The sequence below is a fragment of the Nycticebus coucang genome, chromosome 2 (assembly GCF_027406575.1).
Source record: "Nycticebus coucang isolate mNycCou1 chromosome 2, mNycCou1.pri, whole genome shotgun sequence".
NCBI lineage: Eukaryota > Metazoa > Chordata > Mammalia > Primates > Lorisidae > Nycticebus > Nycticebus coucang.
In genome coordinates this window covers 172,422,080-172,447,248 of record NC_069781.1, presented here as the reverse complement: position 1 = coordinate 172,447,248, position 25,169 = coordinate 172,422,080, and the positions used below count along the sequence as shown (strand labels likewise).

General features: G+C 41.2%; 1 protein-coding gene across 4 annotated transcripts in view; it reads left to right on the top strand.

Moving 5' to 3' along the window:
• The window catches only part of WDR59 (WD repeat domain 59), an 87,816-nt gene that overhangs the window by 35,429 nt on the left and 27,218 nt on the right, over nt 1-25,169 (top strand). For all 4 annotated transcript variants that reach the window (XM_053607896.1, XM_053607889.1, XM_053607906.1 and 1 more), the window contains exons 8-14: nt 1,472-1,588; nt 11,288-11,365; nt 14,957-15,113; nt 19,380-19,459; nt 20,747-20,879; nt 21,008-21,132; nt 23,335-23,499. In XM_053607896.1, coding sequence (XP_053463871.1) covers nt 1,472-1,588; nt 11,288-11,365; nt 14,957-15,113; nt 19,380-19,459; nt 20,747-20,879; nt 21,008-21,132; nt 23,335-23,499 — 855 coding nt within the window. The remainder of the gene's footprint in view (nt 1-1,471; nt 1,589-11,287; nt 11,366-14,956; nt 15,114-19,379; nt 19,460-20,746; nt 20,880-21,007; nt 21,133-23,334; nt 23,500-25,169) is intronic.

Sequence of the window (25,169 nt, the reverse complement as noted above, 5' to 3'; positions counted from 1 at the left end):
TGTTGAATGAATTTTAGCTTTTTTGTTTGTTTGATATTGATACGTTGGGCTTCTGCTCAAGTGGGTTATAGAACTTGCTGGTCATATTTTCACTTCTTTGCTACTTGCTAGGGTCAAAGCAGCACTGATGGCACCAAGCACCACAGGCCTAAACCATGCAGTATCAGTAGTAACGCTGGATTTTCCTTCAAATTCATGTACAGCTAATACTAACATTTACTAAGCACTTGTTATGCACAAGTGTTATTCTAATAGCTTTGCATGTTAAAGCTAATGTTAATTTCTTTATAACTAGCCTTTAAAGTAGGTACCCTTATTATCCCTGTTCTATAAATAAACTGAGTCACAATTTGCTGCCAGGATTTAGAGAGACTGGTTCTGGAGACTATACTCCTAATCTCAGATTAATGCTACTATAGAATTAATATGTGTTCTTTAGAGAAAATACAAGCGAATAAATAAAAATCATTCATAAGTCTACCTAGAGACAAATGCCAACATTTTGTTGTTTTCTTTCCTTATACATTTTTTAAAACTTGATTTGTTATGTTGTGTACATAGTTATGTGGGTATTTTTTTTTGTCATCTACTATTATAACCAATACATTATTACCATCTTATACGCTCTTTCTAAATATAACTTTTTGTGACTATATCCTATTGTATCCCATGGTTATAGTATCATTGATTAATTTTTATTATTCTTCACTTGTTGATTACTTAGGTTGCTTCTGGTTTTCTAGTGTTGTATGAACATTTTTAGTATCTAAAGCTTCTTGTGGATTATTCCCTTAAGAAAGGAAAATTTTAAGTGTCTGTATAAATCTTGCCAATTTTCTCCCCAGAAAAGTTGTGTTTTATCTGTACACCAGCAGTGATAAAACCAGCCTCAATAACATGGGGTATTCTTAACAAATACATTCCAATTTGATAGCTTTAAAAAATTGTGTTCTATTGTATATTTCTGAGGTTTCCTTCAGAGTTTGTTCCTATTGCATATGCATATTAATTTTGTGTTGTTTTCTTTTGTAATGTGTGTTCACTCTTCTTTGGGATCTTAGTGCTCTATCATTTTAAGATTGATGCTTTTATGCTCTTGGTTGTGGTTGCATCTCTTTAGATGTCTTGGCTCCTCTTCTTGGGTGATTGTGAGGAAAGGGGTGTAGAAATTGTCAGATTGCACTATTAAAGGGTGAAAATACTCCCTCCTTGTATCCTCCATAGAAATCGTGCAGAAGGCAGGAGTGGGAAGTAGTTAGGCTCACAGGCCCATGTACAGAGTATATGAAAAGCTGGATGAGTCTTTTGGTGTTATTTTGTTTGGCTTAAACAAAGCAAGGTGGAGTTTCTGAAGGATAAAGGCAGAATCTGGTAGTATTTTTGTATCCCCACTTAGCAGCCAGCAGACTGTTCTGTGGTAGACAATGAGTATCTTTCTATATTGGTAACACTCAGTGCTAATCCTTTGCAGAAACCCAGTACAGCAGTGGAGTACTTAGCAGCCCACCTCTCCAAAATCCATGGCCTGGACTGGCACCCGGACAGTGAGCACATTCTTGCTACCTCCAGTCAAGACAACTCTGTCAAGGTGAGTGGTGTCCCTGGGAGGAGGAGCTGTGCTTGGGATGTGTCAGGGATGCATGAGGATGCACTTTGGAAGGAAAGCTATATTTGTGTTTCATGCATACGGATGCTTCTTGGGGAGCTGGGCAAGGAAACCTGGTTATGTTAATGATAGCAGAGCGATGTCATAGCATCTATCTGATTGATAGCCCTCTTAGAATTTGTTCAGAAAGGAAGTCAGAGACAAAAACACATTTAGAAAGGAAGTTTACTTGCAAAGAAGATGCAAGGAAGTCAATCAAACACAACAAAGATATGAGTAAAGGAGAAATTTGGAGAAAATGGGAGAAACCACTATTACCCACAATATTAGTAAGATTACCTACCGTGGTTATAATTAGTCTGTTCATGGTGGAAAAAATAGCAGTTTCCTCACCTCATTATTATGTCTCAAAAGTTATGGCAGTTTCAGGTATCAGTATTGCAAGAGTCAAGGAAGGAGTTGTTTTAGTAGGGATTCTCTAATTTATAGGAAATGTACAAGGTTTTATGTGTTTCAGTGACCCTAAGGTTTTTGGTTTATCTCAGAGTACAGCGTTTTGGTTTTGGTTTTCTTTCTTTCTTTTTTTTTTTTTAAGAGGCAGGTCTCCCTCTGTTGCCCCGGCTGGAGTTTACCACAACCTCAAGCTCTTGGGCTCAAGCAATACTTCAGCCTCAGGCTCCCTAGCAGTTAGGACTACAGGCACATGCCTCTATGCCCCGCAAATTTTTAAACTTTTTGTAGAGATGATCTTGTGCTGTGCTGCCCAGGCTGGTCTCAATCTCCTGGCCTCAAGTGAATCCTTGTGCCTGGGCCTCCCAAAGTGCTAGAATTACAGGCACAAGCCATTACGCCTGGCTGTACAGCATTTCTTGTTTGTCTTTATTTTCTGATTGTGGTATGTGATGTGTACCCTTGAGGAGAATAATGGCAGGGCAGAGTCATCTTTGGTCAAGTAATTCCTCCTTGTGGTCAAGACTCTGTCCCTAAGAATACGGATTTGACCACAGAAGTTGGTTTTGCAATTTTGGGATGTAGTAGCATTTATTTAATCCTTTTTTATATTTGCATAGTGCATGTATGACATCTTTTTGGTGTAATTAGCAAAACTAGAGTCATACACTTAGGCTTAAAAGTTAACTTCTGTCTTGAAGTTTGTAAATCCCTTGGGGTTGTAATTTATTTTTATGTGCCAGGGTTGGCTTTTTCGTTGGTTTGTTCATGTTGCATTTGTGTTTTTGTCCCCACACCTTAATCAGCTTTTCTCTCAAGTTCAGGAACCAGAAATTATCCAGTTCCACTCTATCTCTTTCTTTGAGATCCCCAAGTTTTTTTTTGTGTTTTTTTTTTTTTTTTCAGTTTTGGCCAGGGCTGGGCTTGAACCCACCACCCCCGGTATATGGGGCTGGCACAGGCACCGCCCAAGATCCCCAAGTCTTGCTGATGTGCTTGAGCCACAGGCACCGCCCAAGATCCCCAAGTCTTGCTGATGTGCTTGAGCCACAGGCACCGCCCAAGATCCCCAAGTCTTGCTGATGTGCAGTAACATCTTTCCTACCTCAAGCTAGGATTTCATAGGCAGTAAACCAGGTGACAGCCACTTTCTTGGGAGGACTTTCTAGGCATCATTTCTGCATATAAAGCAGTTTTTGTTCCTTACTAGCAGCCTTGGCTTGCTAATGAAATGAGATATTTTGCCCTGGTTTATTCTAACTATACCTTGGAAGGAAAGAAAATAATTTTTTTTTTTTTGAGACAGAGTCTCACTGTGTCACCCTCGGTAGAGTGCTGTGGCGTCACAACTCACAGCAACCTCAAACTCTTGGGCTTAAGAGATTCTCTTGCCTCAGCCTCCCAAGTAACTGGGACTACAGGCACCCGCCACAGCGTCCAGCTATTTTTTGGTTGTAGTTGTCATTGTCGTTTGGCAGGCCTGGGCTGGGTTTGAACCTGCCAGCTCTGGTGTATGTGGCTGGCACCCTAGCCACTGAACTACAGGTGCCAAGCCGAAAGAAAATAATTTTTACTGAATGTAGGTAAATAACACAAGCATAAAAAATGAAGCAATTTAGACTCAGTGCCTGTAGCTCAGTGAGTAGGGTGCTGGCCACATACACTGAGGCTGGTGGGTTTGAGCCCAGCTCAGGCCTGCTAGACAACAATGACAACTGCAACCAAAAAAATAACTGGGTGTTGTGGTAGGTGCCTGTAGTCTCGGCTACTCAGGAGGCTGAGGCAGAAGAATCACTTAAGCCCAAGAGCTTGATGTTGCTGTGAGCTATGACGCCACCGTGAGACTCTGTCTTAAAAAAAAAACAAGAAAGTCTTAAAAAAAAAACAAGAAAGAAAGAATTTAGTAAAGGCACTTTATATAACAATCAACTATTATTTTTAGTTAATTTATAGATAAGGACCAACATGTTTTTTTGCTTTTTCTTCCACATGATCATTATTCTTATGTTAACCTGACAATTTATTATTTGAATTCTAAGGGGTCAGCTGGGTGAGGTAACACTGGATGAGTGTTTCTTTTTTTTTTTTTCTTTTTTATTTTTTTGGATGAGTGTTTCATTTCAGTTTGTAAATTGTTTAACTGTGAAACAGTTGAGTTGTGGGTTAGAGATAGGTAAAGAAAAAAGAAAAGGATTTTTCTCACATGGCCCTTAAAAACAGAATATTAACCACAGTGAAATGCATTCATATCATTTTAGATAGTTAATTCTTTTTTTCCTGATCTTGGGTTAAACAGTCTATTTCACACAATTGCTGCCTTTAACACTAATGGAGTCCTTTGGTACATTCTGGCAGGTGTGTGGCTGCCCAAGCGAAAAACGTAGCCTCCCTGAGAAGCATGTACCTAAGAGCCTGTCTCCTGTGGCGTCAACAGTCAAGAGGGCCTGGCTCGTTCTTTCTTTCTTTTTTTTTTTTTTTTTTGCAGTTTTTGGCTGGGGCAGGGTTTGAACCTGCCACCTCTTGTGTATGGGGCCAGCGCCCTACTCCTTTGAGCCATAGGTGCTGCCCTTTTTTTTTTTTTTTTTTTTTGACAGAGTCTCACTGTGTTGCCCTAGGTAGAGTGCCATGGTGTCATCATAGCTCATAGCAACCTAAACTTTTGGGTTCAAGAGATCTTCCTATTTCAGCCTCCTGAGTAGCTGAGACTACAGGTGCCCTCCCATGACACCTGGCTAGTTTTTTTCTATTTTTAGTAGAGATGGGGTCTTACTCTTGCTTAGGCTGGCCTCAAGCTCCTGAGTTCAAACCGTCTGCCCACTTTAGCCTCCCACCTTGCCTGGCCAGCCTGGTTCTTTTTTGACTGAGGCTCTTCTGCTGTTTCTTCAGAAGACTTACTTTCTGATCTGTAGCTTATAAGCAGGGGCCCACTGGCAAGGGTAAGGACAAAGCAAAAATCGCCTGTGAATGGAAGGATGGAATGGCTTTGGTTAATTTATAATAACCACCATATCAGATTGAAACAGAAAGAAGTCCTAGATGCAGGTACACACAATCATTTCGTAAGACTGCATTGGTGATTGCCTTAGAGAATAAGAACATATTATTCTTACTTTGTCAAATCCCGAGGCCCTCTAATTTATCCCATAAATCGTATGCTGTCATTGTTACCAACTGGTGAATGTATTTTGATCTAGAAACAAAATCTTTCTTTCTTTTCTTTCTTTCTTTTTTTTTTTTTTTTAATTTAAAATATCCTCTCTCAAATTCTCAGGGATCTTTCTTTATCTTAAGAGGATTATTTTTGTTAACAGTTATCTTGTCAGTGTTTGCACATGAACACAAATATGCTTCCAGCCAAACTGAAAAGTAAACAATTGCTGAAATGCATTCATGTTAACATTTTACTTTGTATATAATCGAGGTAGGTAAATTGAACTTCTCTTTTATTTGCTAATGTTTCACGTATTTTGGGCTTGATAACAAGCAGCATTCATAAGGTGTTGAACCAATTGAAAATCTGGAGAATGCCAAGGAGATCTCATTATTTTGAGTATCCTTCCTTTTATAAATGTGGGGAGATTATAGTTTACCCTTTACCCTGTGGCCATCTGGGAAACCGAAAATAATAGTCTATGTGGAAAAGACATCTTGACAATTTTATTATTTTAAACATAGAGCCCGAATTTAGCCAAAGAAGAGTTGTTAGAAGAAATGAGTTTTCAGCATAAGTCATATGGTTGTAAAGGAAAGAAATGATTATGATCTTGATATATAGTGAGATTAAATATAGCAGTAACTAACAAATTATTAGGAAATTTTTTAAAGACTTGTTTAAGAAAAGATTCATGAGCATTGTGAAAAAACAAAAAGTAACAGTATTTTGGTGATATAAAAATCCCTGTTCTCTATGTGTAGACTAAGTTTTTATCATTTTTACTATTTTACTGTTGTGAACAATCTATATGCCCCAAATTCAGTTGTTTAAACAGAAAGAAAACCTACATTTTAGTTTTAGACCTTTTGCATACCATCCATGTAATGCTTTGCAGAAAAGGCATTTCTGCAAGCCTTTTCCATTTATAAGAAAATCTATGACATTCAGCTGACTTTGTGGACATGTATAAGACAAAATGACTTTCTCTCCTTGATAAGCAAGAAGCATGTTATCTTGCATACAAATCCTTAGACAATCATAGATAATATTTGATATTCTTAAAACAGCAGAAGTATACTAACGTGATCAAAAGGTATTTGTAAATTCTTTCAATGTATTAACAGTTGGGCAATCAATAAAGTATTAAAATAAGGTTAAGGATGTGTATGTGTAAAAATTATGTCTTATAACCCAATTTTTAGAAAGTTTTCTTTATTTTACTTAGAAGTTGTTCACATATTTAAAAGTTATTCTAATCGCTTTTCGGCCTTTTGGCTAAGATCAAGTGTAAAAGTAATTCTAATTTTAGTCCAAGGTCTTAAAGTTAATTTAAGTATTTTCAAAGTACAGTTTAAATTGGTAGTATAACAGAGAGAAACACAAGTTAATGTCTAGAGTTTTCTAGAAAGATATTAAACACATTTACCTGGATACTGGAGTGGAACAGCTAAGTTTTTAGTATTATGTTATGATTTTTAGTATTATAAAAAGTTTTTTTCTTTTTTACTTCAAAGACCTTTTCTGTTCAATTATAAAAAGTTCTTAAAAGCAAACACTTTTTATAAAAGCATCAGTTAATTTCATTCAGTTTAATTTAATGTAATTGTTTTACATTTTTATAATTTTAAACATTTTGTAGAAATGTTGATAACTCATATAATCCATAAAAATAGTTTATGCAATTTAGGAAGTTTAATTAAGCTTTCCCTGAGGAAATAAATCCAAGCCTTATTTAAGTTAGAATAGTATATTAATATTAATATTTACACTGTGAAAAAGTCAGGAAAAGACACATGGCTATTTATAAACCCAATTATCAAACTATACAGTCTCATTTGTCCAGGGATTTGTCTTCATTAAGAACATTCCCTGAACTTTTTCTACTGATTTTTTAAAAAAACTTAATAAAGTTTAAGTATCGAAATTATTTTTGCTTTTATTTTTTGTTTTTCACTTTTTCCTCTGTTGTCAAACTTCTTCTTTTGTGTTCTGACATCTATGGCCATAATTCAACTCACTGCTAATTATTTTTCTCCTTAGCTATATAGCTTCAGTAAACATTGAAGCTTTTTTATTATTTATTTTATTTTTTTTCTTTTCTTTTTTTTATTGTTAAATCATAGCTGTTTACATTAGTGCAATCGCCTGTAACATTGAGGCTTTTTTAAAAAGCAGCATATCTATTAAAAGTTTGAACTTTTTTTCTAGAAATTCTTAAGTTTAACCTGCTTATTAGTTCTAATAATGAATCAAAATAGGGATGACATTATATTTAACAAATCATCTAACTGAATTCATTAATTCTTTTTTTTAGAAGTAGAGATAAGTACACTGTGTTAGAAATTATTGAGCACACCCTTCTGGCACTACTACAATGAAAGAAACTTAACTCTTTATCCCCCTGAGCTGGGGAACTCAAGAATTTATAGGTGATGTATACCCATTCATTATGTGCTGTATTCTGTAGTATTCATTCATATGGTATGTTAAATAAAAAAACAACTGTTAAGAGTTATTACCTTGTTGTTGACACATGGGATACTCCTGTCACATCTCAACCTGGATCATTTGTTTATTTCTTTTGGATATCCTGATTCTCTTTTGAGAGATGAAGAAAGTCGTCCACTTGGAACTCTTTAGATTTTTTAAGAAGATAATGAAACTCCAGACAAGCCATTTCCATTTCCAGTCAAGCTTATTCACAAAATTATTGCACAAACCAAGCAAAACCAATGGAAAATCTCTTTTCTTGCTCTAAAGCCATGTAAAACCAGTTTCAAAACATTTTGAGATTTGGTAAGGAATCTTTCTGCCTGAACCGGTATCCCTACAGTTTTTTCAAATGACCGATTTTTCTTTTTAACCAATAAATCTCTAGAAGTTTTGAAACAGAAGGAGAGCCAGCATGAGAATACGTGTGTAGGTTAGCCACATTGACAGAAAGGGTTATAATTGTAAAAGGCCATTATGGAAACTAGTTTCCTTTGTAAGGAGGGAAAAATAATTCTTAAGTTTGTGGCTTGTTGGCTTCCTCACTTTGGGTCAATTTTCAACCATTCTTTTCTCTTCAAATATTGCTTTTTTTCTATTCTCTTTCTCTGTTCTTTCCTCCAGCACAATAATTACACATCTATTAGACTTTTCCACTATGTTCCTTCTGGATTGTCTTATATATTTTTCCGTATTTTCTATCCTTTTGTATTACTGTGGTTCAATCCGGGTATTTTCTTTTTTTTTTTTTCTTGTAGAGACAGAGTCTTACTTTACTGCCCTCGATAGAGTGCCCTGGCATCACACGGCTCACAGCAACTTCCAACTCTTGGGCTTACGCGATTCTCTTGCCTCAGCCTCCCGAGCAGCTGGGACTACAGGCGCCCGCCACAATGCCCGGCTATTTTTTTGTTGCGGTTTGGCCAGGGCTGTGTTTGAACCTGCCACCCTCGGCACATGGGGCCGGCGTCCTACTCACTGAGCCACAGGCGCCACCCCAATCTGGGTATTTTCATATGAACTATCATCAGTTTACAATTCTATCTTCACCTATGTCCATTATGCTCTTAAATGTATCAACTGATCTTAGTTGTCTGTTTCAATTCCCAAATTTACAAATTTGGATTTTGAGTCTTCGAATGTGTTCTTTCATAGTAATTTAACAATTTTTGTCTCCTGATTTTGCTATGTGGATCTACGTCTGTTGCCAGTTGTTCCTCTCATATTTTGGTCAGTACTTCTTATACGCCAAGTTAATTTTGATTGAGTACTGCACGTTATTTATAAAAAATTGTGGAAATAATTTGAAGCTCTGGATGCTGTTTTACCTCTAGAGAGGATTTGTTTTTGTTTATGTCAGGCAGCTAGGCCAGAGGCAATAGAAATAAAGGCTAGAGAGTGATAGGTGTCCCCTATCATCTCTATCCCTTTGTAGCATAATATGTCTTTTTCTCTTATCTTTTTAAAAAAGTTATAGACTTAAAAAAAGTCTGTGAAATTTAGCACTTGTAGAGTTGTGTATAACTGCCATTGTAGTCAGGGTACAGAACAGTTCCATAACCTCAATAACTACCTCGTGTCACACTCTTCTCCACTCCTAACTTTTTTTTTTTTTTTTAGAGACAGGGTTTCACTTTGTCACCCTCAGTAGAGTGCTGTGGTGTCACACCTCACAGCAACCTCCAGCTCTTGGGCTTAGGTGATTCTCTTGCCTCAGCCTCCCGAGTAGCTGGGACTACAGGCGCCCGCCACAACGCCCAGCTGTTTTTTTGTTGTTGTTGTCATTGCAATTTGGCCAGGGCTGGGTTTGAACCCACCACCGTGGGTATATAGGGCTGGCGCCTTATTCACCGAGCCACAGGCGCCACCCTCCACTCCTAACTCTTAACAACCACTGATCTATTCTCTATCACTATAGGTCTGTTTTTCTGGGAATACCATTTAAATGGAATCATGTTACAAGTAATCTTTTTTTTTTTTGTAGAGACAGAGTCTCACTGTACCGCCCTCGGGTAGAGTGCCGTGGTGTCACACGGCTCACAGCAACCTCTAACTCTTGGGCTTATGCGATTCTCCTGCCTCAGCCTCCCGAGCAGCTGGGACTACAGGTGCCCGCCACAACGCCCGGCTATTTTTTGTTGTTGTTGTTGTTGTTGCAGTTTGGCCGGGGCTGGGTTTGAACCCGCCACCCTCGGCATATGGGGCCGGCGCCCTACTCACTGAGCCACAGGCGCCTCCCACAAGTAATCTTTTGAAGTTAGCTTCTTTCAGTTGCATAATGCCTTTAAGATTTATCAATGATGTTTTAAGAATCAAAAGTACATAGACTTTTTATTACTGACTAGTATTCTCTTACATGGATAGGCCACAGTTTATTTGCTGTTGACCCATCAGAGGACATTTGGGCTATTTTCTAGTTTTGGTGATTGTGAATAGACTGCTATAAAATTCACATACAGGTTTTTGTGTGAACAAAAGTTTTCTATTTTCTAGAGCAAATATGTTGGCGTGCAATTATTGGGTCATATGGTATGTGTACTTTTAACTTTTTAAGAAATTGACAAACTGATTTCCAGAGTGGTTCTTGCCATCTATTTTTATGTCATTATTATTATTATTTTTAGAGACAGTGTCATGTTATCCAAGCTAGTATGCAGTGATTCACAGGAAGGATCATTTTATTCTGAAACCTTGAACTCCTGGGATCAAGTGATCCACCCACCTCAGGCTCTCGAATTGTTGGAACTATAGGCGTGTACCACTGCACCTGGCCCAGTCATCTGTTTCTCAAAATAACTTCTTAGTACCCAAGAAGTTCAGAGTTTAGATCTTGTTTTTCCTGCCTTTAGTGTGCTGCCCTTTCCTCTTTTGTAACAAGTGCTGGAGCTCTAAGTGTGTTTGTCTTTTACCTTAGAGGCAGAGGTGTCTCTACAGTAGAGTTTTTGTCTGGTTCACCTTTGTGTACTCTGCAACTTCAAGTACCACACTTCATGTGTTGGAGATGGCAATCGAGTACTAGTACATACTCAAATGGATTGGTGTCCAAATTCTCACACAGCTGCTATTTACCTTGTGACGTTGTGCAAGTTACATTGTTTAGTAATTTCACCTCTACATTTGAGAAAGAGATTAACAACATCCTTATGTGGTTGTTGTAAAGATCAAACGGAACAAAAAACTTAAAGCTCTAAATATGTGTTTGAAATGCAGTAAGTAGGCAAGATAATTTAGCTAGCGTTTTTAGTTAAATTGCCCATATAGTGTAAAAGTGATACAGGATTAAAACTATCACTTTAACCTTGCAGCTGCAAAGGTGGTTTCATAGGCAGGCCTGTTTGACAGTGACCTGCCCCAGTTGGTAGTCTTCATAATGTTCAGAAATTCTCCTGTGATGTTTATAAATGGAAAGGAGAGTTTCTTTATGTCTCTGTCACAGTGTGATTATGGAGGCTAAACTAAAAAGACACTATTGGAATGTATCTTTAGAGGACAAAAAGCAATGAATTTGAAGGCTGTGCGCTTATCTCAATAGTTGAGTTTTTTGAATGGCATTTATTTCACAAATGATCTTCCTTTCTTTCTTCCAGTTCTGGGATTACCGCCAGCCTCGGAAATACCTCAATATTCTCCCTTGCCAGGTGCCTGTCTGGAAGGCCAGATACACGGTGAGCAGCCCACCCCACCTCCTGCTAGGAAACTTCCTCTTGGCGATCCAGACACAAGGCGCCCAGGACCTTTTCTCTTATTTTCTTTGTGAGGCATTTTTCTCTTTCTGTCTTAGTTTAGGAATGAAACAAATGTGATAATGATTGCATAGATGCTAACTATTTAAAATATGTTCTTGGCTCAGTGCCCATAGCTCAGTGGTTAGGGCACCAGCAACATACACTGGGGTTGGTGGGTTAGAACCCAGCTTGGGCCTGCTCAACAACAATGACAAGTACAACAAAAAAGTAGGTGGGCATTGTGGCGGGCGCCTGTAGTCCCAGCTACTTGAGAGGCTGAGGCAAGAGAATCGTTTAAGCCCAAGAATTTGAGGTTGCTGTGAGCTGTGATGCCATAGCACTCTACCGAGGGTGACATAGTGAGACTCTGTCTCAAAAAATAAATACATAAAATAAAATGTGTTCTTAGAATGATGTAGATGGTATCTACATTCAAATTGTTGACCAAAGCTTGATGGAGAAGCTAGCCTGGGTAAAGACATTCACTAATGGTAGGGCAGCAGGGTGCATGGGGGTGGGAGGGGATATGGAGAGGCTTGAAGTTAGTGAAGGGTGGTGGAAGGAACTCTGACTTTAGATTCAGAAAACCTGGGTTGGGAGCCCTGCTCACTCCTTAGTATTTGTGTGGCCTTGGGCCAGCTACTTGATGGTTTTGAGCAGAAATTTCCTCCTCTGTAGAATATGAATAATAGTTTTTACTATGCCTTCCTTTTTTAAAATTGTGATAAAATTCACCACTTTAAAGTGTACAATTCAATAGCACTTAGTACATTCACAATCTGCCTTCCTTTTGAAATGTTGTATAAGAATGTGCTTTACAAATCATAGAATGCTACAAATAGACAGAGTAGGCTATTATCAACCTTCCAGCAATTTTTTCATTGCCACATAGATAGCTGCTGATCGGAAATAATGTATTTCCTTTAATGTCAATTTGAAAGCACAGGGATGAATAAAGCTACCTTTATACATTAGGCTGTCACCCTGGGGCATTATGGAACAAAGAAGGTAATTTGAGTATTAAGTTGCTTTTGTATCTGGAGTCACTTGCTAAGAAATGAGACACTGTTCTTACAAATTAACATACTTCTTTGGATTAATATGTTTGCTGTGAAAAATAAACACAAAAGTCAGGAGTGCTGCCAGAAGAGAAGGTGAAAATAAATGTGCTTTTAGGTGCCTATGGTTTATTCCTTAAAAAACAGAGTCTAATTATCAACCCAGTGGGCTCTTTAGCTACCTAGCAGATTGGGTTTTGCTAAGTAAAACATGTCAATCCTGAAGTTAATGAAGTTTTCCTTTGAATGGTTGTGGTATTCGGGCAGTGGGGAGGTGATACTCCATGTGGATGGGGATGGAGATGGGGATGGAGATGTGGAGGGTGATGTGGATGGAGATGTGGAGGGTGATGGCGATGGAGATGTAGAGGGTGATGTGGATGGAGAAGTGGATGATGATGGGGATGGAGATGTGGAGGGTGATGGGGATGGAGATGGTGATGGAGATGGAGATGTGGAGGGTGATGGGGATGAAGATGTGGATGGAGATGTGGAGGGTGATGGCGATGGAGATGTAGAGGGTGGGATGTGGATGGTAATGGGGATGGAGATGTGGATGGTGATGGGGATGGAGATGTGGAGGGTGATGGGGATGGAGATGTGGAGGGTGATGGCGATGGAGATCTAGAGGGTGATGTGGATGGTAATGGGGATGGAGATGTGGATGGTGATGGGGATGGAGATGTGGAGGGTGATGGGGATGGAGAAGTGGATGATGATGGGGATGGAGATGTGGAGGGTGATGGGGATGGAGATGGTGATGGAGATGGAGATGTGGAGGGTGATGGGGATGGAGATATGGATGGTGATGTGGATGGAGATGGGGATAGAGATGTGGATGGTGATGGGGATGGAGATGTGGATGGTGATGGGGATGGAGATGTGGAGCGTGATGGGGATGGAAATGTGGAGGGTCATGGGGATGGAAATGAGGATGGAGACGTGGAGGGTGATGGGGATGGAGATGTGGATGGTTATAGAGATGTAGAGGGTGATGGGGATAGAGATGTGGATGGGGATGGGGATGTGGAGGGTGATGGGGATGGAGATGTGGATGGTGATGTAGATGGTGGTGGGGGTGGAGATGTGGAGGGTGATGGGGATGGAGATGTGGATGGTGATGGGGATAGAGATGTGGATGGGGATGGAGATGTGGATGGTGATGGGGATGGAGATGGGGATGGTGATGGGGATGGAGATGTGGATGGTGATGGGGATGGAGATGTGGAGGGTGATGGGGATGGAGATGTGGATGGTTATAGAGATGTAGAGGGTGATGGGGATAGAGATGTGGATGGGGATGGGGATGTGGAGGGTGATGGGGATGGAGATGTGGATGGTGATGTAGATGGTGGTGGGGGTGGAGATGTGGAGGGTGATGGGGATGGAGATGTGGATGGTGATGGGGATAGAGATGTGGATGGGGATGGAGATGTGGATGGTGATGGGGATGGAGATGGGGATGGTGATGGGGATGGAGATGTGGATGGTGATGGGGATGGAGATGTGGAGGGTGATGGGGATGGAGATGTAGATAGTGATGGGGATGGAGATGTGGATGGGGATGGAGATGTGGATGGAGATGTGGAGGGTGATGGGGATGGAGATCTGCAGGGTGATGGAGATGGAGATCTGCAGGGTGATGGGGATGGAGATGTACATAGTAATGGGGATGGAGATGTGGATGAGGATGGAGATGTGGATGGAGATAGGGATGGAGATGTGGAGGGTAATGGGGATGGAGATGGGGATGGTGTATTTCTGGCGCACTTCCATGTAGCAAGAATGGTGTTTGCTCCTCCAAGGACTTCCCCAAAGAGCCTTGCATGCTTGTTCTGGAAAAGAACTTAGTAACTCTTGAGTGGAAACTTATATAGAATAGCTAGTATGTTCGAGTGTACTGTAGTCAGAGCTATTTGCTTATTTTATTTTATTTTTTGAGACAGTCTTACTCTCTGGCCTTGGGTAAAGTGCTGTAGCATTATAGCTCACAGTAACTTGAAACTCCTAGGTTCAAGTTACCCTCTTGCTTCAGCCTCCATAGTTGCTGGGACTACTGGCATGCACCACCATGCCCGGCTAATTTTTCTATTTTTAGTAGAGACAGGGTCTTGCTTTTGCCTGGGCTGGTCTTGAACTCCTGAGCTCCAGTGATCCACCCGCCTTGGCCTCCCAGAGTGCTAGGATTATAGACGTAAGCCACTGCGCCAAGCCCCATTTGCTTATTTTAGAATTCTAAAAATTCTTCCCCAAGCATTTGGCTGAGCCTGATTTCTTATTTAGTATGGTTCCTTCCGTAGGCAAAGAGAAGAGTAGAAGTGATGGTCAGCTTATGGTATTTGGGAAATTTTTCCCAAGATAGACTGGAGCCTTCTATCATTGAATTTATGTTAGGAAAAATTCAGGATTTGGAAACTCAGGACTCACTGATTCTCCCTGGAATGATCACCTGCTTTTCCCTTGCTTGCCTTAGCCTTTCAGCAATGGATTAGTGACCGTGATGGTTCCTCAGCTGCGGAGGGAAAACAGCCTCCTCCTGTGGAATGTCTTTGACTTGAACACCCCAGTTCACACCTTTGTGGGGCACGATGATGTGGTGCTGGAGTTCCAGTGGAGGAAACAGAAGGAAGGTGAGTGGGAGAGAAGACCGCTGCCTGTTTTCCTTCTGAGCTCTGTAGAACAGCAGCACCAGTCACTGTTGCCATGGAGTCTCCAGTAAGGAGGACGCAGAAATAGGGCTGGACTTTAGGAACCAGAGAGCCAGGGGACGCTACTGCTAATTAGAGTTGGGTGAAGAGGCTGTGTGTCTGTTGGTCTTCCCTCAGATTCCTTTTTCTTTGGTTGTCAGCATAGTCACCCCCTTGGAAGAGATACTCTTGTAAAGAGGTTTCTAGAGGTCTATCGTCAGAGCTGAGAGACTCTGGGCTGACTACCCTCAAAAGTTCAGGGCATTTGCCCCTTCCCACTTGTTGATAAGGGCGACTCAAGGTGGTCATTGGTGCGGTCCACCATAAACCCCCGGTTTTCTTCATAAGCACGTAGTGGCATTTTGCCCCTCATCTCTGAGAGAGGTTTAGCCAAATGACTTGCTTTGATCATGACGCATGAACAGAGCTGCTGCAGTCTCTCCTGGGTTGAAGGGCAAGGAGTCGGTGTGTAGCTACCTGTTCTCTTTGCTTCTGCCGTGGCAGCTGGCAAAGCTCCAAATGGAACTACTCCCAGCAGATCCTGGCAACAGACAAGGTAGAAACATAGAACAAGCCAGAAGTCTTTGCTTTAAGCACCGTGCTTTTGGGGTTTGTTTTTGCAGCTTCAGCTGGCCTCAGTTTCTTCACCACATCAACATGCAAGTTGAGACGCAGCCTCTCTTGTCTTGGGATCTTATTGCCATGACCTGTAAATGTTTGACAGAATAGAAATTAACTTTCTGAGTGTTTCCATACTATAGAGGAGAAGCCGGGCAGGTGGAGGAGCAATCCCTAGTGGACCTGGGATTAGAGCACTCATCTTCTATCCCAGCTCATCTGTGACCTTTGTAAACCTCTTCCAGGATATTTACTAAAGGGACTCTTTTGATCATCCTCTTAACTTTCCTTATTTCCAAAATTGCTCTTGTTTTCAGCGTGAGGCTGCCTGGTCTTTTATCCCACCAATTGCATGCATGGCTTTTGACTTTCATCTTAATCGCCTGTAATTTGTCATAGTAGATAGTGTCATTTCCTCACAGTCTGACAGGGAGGGGTTGAACTTTAGTTTTGTATTGAAATAAAAAGTTTTTATTTTTTCTTTTTAATTTTTTTTGTTTTTTTGAGACAGAGTCTCACTTTGTCACCCTTGGTAGAGTGCTGTGGCATCACAGCTCACAGCAACCTCAAACTCTTGGGCTCAAGTGATTCTCTTGCCTCAGCCTTCCAAGTAGCTGGGACTACAGGCACCCGCCAGAACGCCTGGCTACTTTTAGAGATGGTGTCTCACTCTTGCTCAGGCTGATCTTGAACTCCTGAGCTCAAACAATACACCTGCCTCGGCCTCCCAGAGTGCTGGGATTACAGATATGAGCCACCACACCTGGCCTTGAAATAAAAAGTTTTTAGTGACCCATTGTGAGTTATTTGTGCTGGGGTGAATTGTGTAAATTGGAACTATCTGGCCAGTAGTGAAATTTTGTGTACAAGTTATACGTATTTTTTAAAAGAATTCTTTTTTTATTGTGAAACATATCCTGTATCTAGAAAGTTGCCTAGAATGTGTACATTTTAACAAATAATTATGAAGTTAAAATTTATGTAACCGTCATGAAGGTCAAGAAAGAGAACCTTGTCAGAACCCCAGAAGCCTCCTGGTCACAGTCCCCTCCCTTTCCCTACAGCATCACTATCCTAATGCTTGCAATAGCAGTTTCTGTGTGTTTCATTTATGGTTTCACCATCTATTTATGAATTCCTAAAAATCGTTTAGGTTTGCCTGCTTTTGAACCTTTTATAAATTTAATTAACCTTGCATGCATTTTTATTCAGCTACTCCTTGATTTATATTGGGGTTACATCCAATAAATCTATTGAAAATTGAAAATATCTTTAAGTTGAAAGTGCATTTAATACGCTTAACCTTCTGACCATCATAGCTTAGCCTAGCTTACTTTGAACATGCTCAGAACACTTGCATTAGCCTGCAATTGGATAAAATTATCTAATATAAAGCCCATTTTATATTAAAGTATTGAATATCTCATGTAATTTATTGAGTACCGTACATTACATCTATATTGTCATGTTTTTGCAACATTATAAAGTCAAAATCAGTCAAATCAATTTTTATTGACCACCTCATGCTTTGGTTTTGATTTTCACTGTGCTGAAACGTCTCTCAGAGAGGTAGGAAGAGAATAAGGATATTGTGGCCAAAGGAAAATGATGCTTCATGAAGGAAAGTGTAGTTACTGGTTTTAGGTGTTGCTGAAGCATCAGAATAAGAGAAAAAAATGCAGAGTAAGAGAAAAGCATTTGGGCGGCGCCTGTGGCTCAGTGAGTAGAGCACCAGCCCCATATACCGGGGGTGGCGGGTTCAAACCCAGCCCCGGCCAAACTATAACAACAACAAAAAATAGCCAGGTGTTGTGGCGGGCACCTGTAGTCCCAGCTACTGGGAGGCTGAGGCAAGAGAATCACCTAAGCCCAAGAGCTGGAGGTTGCTGTGAGCTGTGACGTCACAGCACTCTGCAGAGGGCAACAGAGTGAAATTCTGTCTCTAAAAAAAAAAAGAGAGAGAAAAGCATTTATCAAACAAACAGGAAGTCATGCACACATAAGTTCATTAAGATGGGAGCTCTAGGCCGGGTGTGTGGCTCATGCCAGTAATCCTAGCACTCTGGGAGGCCAAGGTGGGTGGATCATTTGAGCTGAGGAGTTCGTGACCAGCCTGAGCAAGAGCAAGAGCAAGACCCTGTCTCTAAAAACAGAAAAACTAGTCAGGTGTTGTGTTGGGTGCCTGTAGTCCCAGCTCCTTGGGAGGCTGAAGCAGGAGAATCGCTTGAGCCCAAGAGTTGGAGGTTGCTGTGAGCTACAATGACAGCACTCTACCCAGGGCGACAGAGTGAGACTCTGTCTCAAAAAAAAAGAGAGAGAAAGAGGAGTTCCAAAAGTGAATTGAGGATAGAAACCAGATGGTAGGGTGGCATCAGCAGAAGCAGCAGGAACCAGTTTTGTGAATGAAGTTACCTTCAAAGGCAAGGATTAGAATAAACCAGTTGGCAGAACCCGCCTGCTGCCCTATGGAAAGATAGGGAGAAGATGCGAGCTCAGAAGTCCGGGAAACAAGGGCTCATGGGCAGTGGGTGGGAATAGGTTGGGAGGGTGAGGATTGAGTTTAGGATGGAACTGGGGGTTACTTTTTTCTCAAAATCGGGGGCATGAAAAGAGGCAGATGTGAGGCCAGAAATCGTTGACATAGTCACCATAGGCTCGGAGATGGCACCCACGGCAGGCAGTGGTTCAGAATAGCTGCTGTGTGGTTAGCCTTGCCTAGGGATATAAAGCCAGAGAGGAGTGAGTGCCTGGTTGAGCATGAGAACGATGAGGATGAGAACTAGCCCTTGTTTCCCTGCTCACTCACCCTGTTACCTTGGACATACAGTGTTCTTTGTTGCCTCAGTTTCCCATCCAAAAAATGAGGGAATTGGATGAAATTATTTCTAAATTTTTTTCTCTCTGAAGATAGCTATAAAGAAGATTCTAGATACTGCATAATCACCCCAGAATGTCCTCATCTTTGATAAAGTACCCTGAACGTTTTCAGAGTAACTTCCCTTTGACCAGACCTAATATGTGAAAATATGATTCCATCAGTTAAGAACCTTGATTAATTATTCATTTTATAAAAAGATTCATCACTAGAATGGTAAGATGCCGTGATGCATTCAAAACAATTCATTTTACAAAAAAAGATATTCATCCTCAGCTCCTCAAGAGCATATAAAAAGAAGAACATTTGTAGAGGTCAAAGTTTGGTGTCACATTAAATCCCAACATCACTCTTTACCTGCTAATTTACTAGTTATTATTTCACTTCATTTAAGTTTCTGCTCAAATGTAATTTCCCCAGGGAGTTCTGTTTAAAAATAGCTCCATCATCAGTCTCTGTCCTCTCATCCTCTGTTATTTTTTGCACCAATTATCACTACTAGGTATTCCATGTTCGTCTGTTTCCACCATTAGAATGTGAGATCTATGAAACTAGAGATTGTTATTCATGCTGTAGTCCCAGTGCCTACCATATAAGAGACGTTCAATAGGTATTTGTTGGTTGGATGGATAGGTGAATCTCACTCATTACAACCTGTAGCAAAGTGGATATTGAATCCAGAGGAATTTCCAGGATTCTTATCTGGTGATTTCTAGGGTCCAAGGACTACCAACTGGTTACGTGGTCCCGGGATCAGACCTTGAGAATGTGGCGGGTGGATTCCCAGATGCAGAGGGTATGTATTCAATGCTCTTGTAGAGGAAGAAATGTAAGATTCTGTCTTTGTGGAGGTTAGAGGTCACATGGGAGACATTTGGTGTGTACTTGCTGTTTGGCTGAGTGGCTTGTGTATGCCGCACTGAGGCTTGAAGGGCTTTAAGAGCCAACTTCAGGATTCAGCACCTTCAGGCCAAAGAACCTCTGCCTTTTTTCTCCTGTCCTTGTAGAAGATGGAATGGGTAGCATACTGGGCAAATGGCCTGTGGGCTTCATTTCTTTCTTTTTCTAAATGGACTAAGAAGCCTACCCTTGCACTTAGCAGATGTTCAGAGCCTTCAGCACCCATCAGCAATACCACGTCTTTAAAGCTATTTTCTAATTTGTTCCCCCCGCCCCCGTGAATGATGTCTTTTTCTTCTACGAAGCATAGTAGCACCTAGTGGGAACTGCTTTGGTGACCTTGGCCGTGCTCTGCCTCATCACGGGGCTCTGCCCTCTTTAGAAAGATGGCTAAATGTCTTTCTTTTTTTTTTTTTTTGTAGAGACAGAGTCTCACTTTATCACCCTTGGTAGAGTGTTGTAGCATCACAGTTCACAGCAACCTCCAGCTCTTGGGCTTAGGTGATTCTGTTGCCTCAGCCTCCCCAGTAGCTGGGACTACAGGTGCCCGCCACAGCACCTGGCTATTTTTTGTTGCAGTTTGGCCGGGGCCGGGTTTGAACCCGCTACCCTCGGTATATGGGGTCGGCGCCCTACTCACTGAGCCACAGGCGCCGCCCTGATGGCTAAATTTCTTGATGGCAGGAAAACTTCTCACTTGCACTGCATCTCCCACAGTGCTTGGCACCTGGCTTCACAAAGAATGGATAGAAATAGAAAATTGCAACACCGCTTGGTGTGAAGTCTCTCTGGAGCATTTGGGTCCAGTCTTAACACCTTATTACCTTTTCAATCTATTTTCTCCAAAAGATACAATTTGTACCAAGTGCTTTGAGGTTATGATATTTTTGCTCTTTGGTTAGAATAACTCCATCAGGGGTTGAAATTTAAATTAATTTTTTCTGAGGCTTGCATAAACTCTGAACATGATGAAAAATTTTCAGGGCGAAATAATAGTCTATTATCCTGTGTATTTAGCCGGGGAGAACTGGTGATGGGTAAAATCTACTCTGATAGTGTCAGTTCTTGGCTGACACATCTCTATCCTTTGTGATTCTGATTTTTAAGTGAGAACTCTTTAACCAGACATGATAATCATTTCCACCGACTTTTCTAGACCTCCATCTTCTGCCCTTTGTTGCAGCTTTGTGCAAATGACATTCTAGATGGTGTCGATGAGTTCATTGAGAGCATTTCTCTTCTGCCGGAGCCAGAGAAGACCCTGCACACTCAAGACACAGACCAGCAGCACAGCTCAAGCCATGGGGAGGAAGAAGGTACATGTCAAACCGATGTCTCAGGGGATGTGACACTCTGCATGTCTCAGAGTTATGGCAGATACCCAAAACTGCTCTCTAACTCATTTTCAAAAATGGCTTCCAATACTGAGCTTCTCTCTTGCTAGCCTTAAAGGAAGATCCCCCTAGCTGTGTCCTGGAAGAGAGGAAATCAGATCAATTGGGCCTCCCTCAGACCCTGCAGCAGGAGTTCTCCCTGATCAATGTGCAAATCCGGAACGTCAACGTGGAGGTACTTAGTTTAATGAACTGTACACTCCTGCTTGCTGATGGCAGCTCATGGGAGAGTGAGGAGTTTGGCCAGAAGATAGTTCTGCTACTTTAATGAGTGAGCCTCTCTGCTTGCTTCTTATTTTCTAGGTTTTGTAAAGAAATAGGTGTTTCACAAATGCAGATTGTAGCCCTATTGTTTTCTTCTAAAGTGAGCCAAAGGATAAGCTGATGCTCGTGTACCTCCTCAGGTGCTCCAACATCTCATTTCACTGTGTACCAAGATACTTGGATCTGGGGGGGAGGGGTGGTTTGTGACTCGGCAGGGGGTGCTGGCGAAATTAATGGCAGAACTGACTTTGGAAGCAAAACCTCCTGACTCCCCAGGGCTTTTGTTGCTGTGCTATACTAGTTTCCTTTATAAGCTTGTCATGTCCTCGGTGATTGAAGTCACAGTAAGAAGGTGACAAAAACCTCTTTGTTATCCTGGGAGATTTACTCTTTTCCTTTTGGGCAGATATTGAAAGTCTTTGCTTCAGAGAACTGAGTATTTCTCCAGGAAGGAATTTTAAAGCTTGATCAGTTTTTCTTTTGCTCAGATTCAATTAATAGTAGGCCAGGGATAGGTGCCATAGCATAATTATCTCATGAGGCCTTTAAAACAACATTGCAAAGGGTACATGAGAAACTTACTAAATGTAGAATATAAATGTCTTAACACAATAACTAAGACAATGCCAGGAAGGATATGTTAACTAGTGTGATGAAAATATTTCAAATCGTATATAAAACCAACTCATGGTACCCCATGATTGCATTAATGTTTGCATGATTTAATAAAAAAACAAACAAACAACATTGCAGTAGTGGTTTTATCCTCACATTACAGAGGAGGAAACTGAGACATCAAGAGATGAAATGACTTGTCCAAGGTCAGCAGCTATTTGGCAGAATAAATAATATTTGAACCCAAGTCTCCAGATTTCCCACATATGTGGCTCTTTGCATGTACCTCAGCTGCTGTCCCTAGTTGGCAGCACAAGAAATCAAAAGATGTGGCTGGGTGTGGTGGCTCGCACCTGTAATCCTAGCACTCTGGGAGGCCAAGGTGGAATGATCACTTAAGCTCAGGAGCTCTAAACCAACCTGACCAAAAGATCCCATCTTTACTAAAAATTGAAAACAATTAGCCAGGCATCATGATGAGCACCTGTAGTCCCAGATCCTCAAGAGGCTGAGGCAGGAGGATCACTTGAGCCCAGGAGTTTGAGGCTGCTGTGAACTGGGCTGACACCACTGCACTCTAAACTGGGCAACACAGTGAGACTCTGTCTCAAAAAAAAAAAAAATACAAAGGATTCTTTAATTGGTCACCTGTATTGACTTTGTCCCAGTGGAGAACAGCATGGATGCTTAGTGATCTATTTTATTATTTTTGCACTGTTGCTCAGGCTGGAGTACAGTGTTATGGTCACAGCTCACTGTAATCTTGAATTACTGGGCTCAAGTGATCCTCCAGGCTCAGCTTTAGGACTATAGCCATGTGTCACTGCACTGGCCAATTTTTTTTGTATGGAGGCAATGTCTTGCTATGTTGCCTAGGCCTCTCTCAAATTCCTGGCCTTAAGCAACCCTCCCATTTTGGTTCTCTCAAAGTGCTAGGATAACAGACATGAGCCACCATGCCTGGCCTCGATCTAGTTTTAGAAGATCTTGATTCCTTTCTTTAGGAGTGTGTTTGTATACATATATATATATATTTTTTTTCTTTTTTCTTTTTTTAGGAAGAATCTTACTCTGTTGCCTTGGGTAGAGTGTCATGGCATCATCATAGCTAACAGCAACCTTAAACTCTTGGGCTCAAGTGATCCCCTGGCCTCAGCCTCTCAAGTAGTCAGGATAATGGGCACCTGCCACAACACCCAGCTAGTTTTTTCTATTTTTAGTGGAGATGGCGTCTCACTATTGCTCAGGCCACTACCATACAGCTTTAAGGGGAAGTTTTTTTTAAAGTCTGAATACTTTGAGCTTATTACATTGGTACAAAAATTTGAAAATCTGTTTTGAAAATGAATTGTCTTCCACGCTCACTTGTCTTTTTAGACTCTTTCCCTTCATTCAATTGCTAGGCACGTGGAGCATTCAGTTGGCATATTTAAATCCATTTACATTTCAAGACGGTTGCAGTCTGTCTCCAAAGCAGCTGCGGGTTTCTCTCTTGCAGATGGACGCAGCGGACAGGAGCTGCACAGTCTCTGTGCACTGTAGCGGCCATCGCGTCAAGATGCTGGTGAAGTTCCCTGCGCAGTACCCCAACAACGCTGCCCCTTCCTTCCAGTTTGTCAACCCTACAACAATTACGTCCACCATGAAAGCTAAGCTGCTAAAGGTGGGGATCCTGAGTTCCCAGATTCTCCTTGTTGTTGTAAGGGAAGAAAGCTGTTCATGTGTATCAGCGTCTACAGTAAGGAACACAGATGGGGCTCGGCGCCTGTGGCTCAAGGGGCTAAGGCACTAGCCACATGCACCAGAGCTGGCAGGTTGGAATCCAGCCCAGGCCCACCAAACAACAATGGTGGCTGCAACCAAAAAAAATAGCCAGGCGTTTTGGCGGGCGTCCCAGCTACTTGGGAGGCGGTGGCAGGAGAATCGCTTGAGCCCAGGAGTTGGAGGTTGCTGTGAGCTGTGATGCCACAGCACTCTACCCGGGGCAACAGCTTGAGGCTCTGTCTTTAAAAAGAAAGAAAGAAAGCGCTGCTGGATCCGATTCAGAAGCCATCTGTTTTTCACACACTGCAGTGTTCACCGTGTAACCACTTTACTTGGCCATTCACTTTGAGTAGAAAGATGAGAGCACTGGTTCTTAACTTCTGGGGGGGTCACGGATATTCTTTTTTTTTTTCTTATTCAATAATATTTTTCTTTTATGCAACCAGGCATTTATTTATTTATTTTTGCATAACTATGTTTTCACCTCACATTTTTTTTGTTAGGTAGACTCCCTCTTGTAGTTGTATCTCACACCCAAAAGGTGTCCCATATACCCCTACATTGTGCTTATTAAGTGGGAGCACCCCAAACTCCCCCTTTCCTCCTTCCCTCATTCTCCTCCCCCCAACTGGAATTGAAATGGGTTTTTCTCCAGCATGGACACTCTTTGAAATTAAGGAAAATTATGGACACTTTTTCAGAAAAATTTGCATAATCATTGCATAAAATTTCAGATACAGGGATTAGATATAATGTACCCATAATCTCACTAAAGCTACACATTTATCCCAAGTTAGCAGCCCTGTAATACCATTTCATTTATCTGCAAACAGTGGGCAAGGTGTATTCCAAAGCTAAAAGATACTTTATAATGAGAAAAAAATATGTTATGTCATTTAAAATAAATAACCCATCCCATAAAAGGAGCCGGTGTTATCCTAGCGATAGGCTGACTGGCTGCCCTGGCAGGGTCTGGATGGAGACACCAGAGCCTGGATCTGACGTGTAAACCTGAAGATTCAGAAATTTGATATATCATCAAATCATCGAGGATAATTAAATGGAATTGCATAAAAAAAGCCACGTGGGCCAGTCATGATACGCCTTTCCCAGTTTGACCAGTGTCCTAAGTGAAGGAACTGAAGTGTCCTGATAAACCCAGAGCACCCAGAATGTTCATTTTTTTGCCCACTGGTAAAAAGAGAAAAAAAGTGGATCATACACACTTGATTGTTCCATTTTGATAGGTTATGACTTGTACGTAGAAGTTTTTCAAGTGGTCAAGGATCTCTGAGGTGGTAATTAACTCAGATTTTGTTTTTTGGACATGTTAAAACTTCAGATCTGAACATTTCATTGCTTCCTTTGGACATCCAAAAAAGATAGCTTTTCTGTTAGTATAAAGGATAGGATTAGGAAGCATCTTTTTTAAATTTTATTTTATTTCATTTATTTTTTTGAGACAGATTCTTACTCTGTCACCCTGGGTAGACTGCAGTGGTGTCATAGCTCTCTACAACCTCAAACTCCTGGGCTCAAGCAGTCTCCTTGCCTCAGCATCTTGAGTAG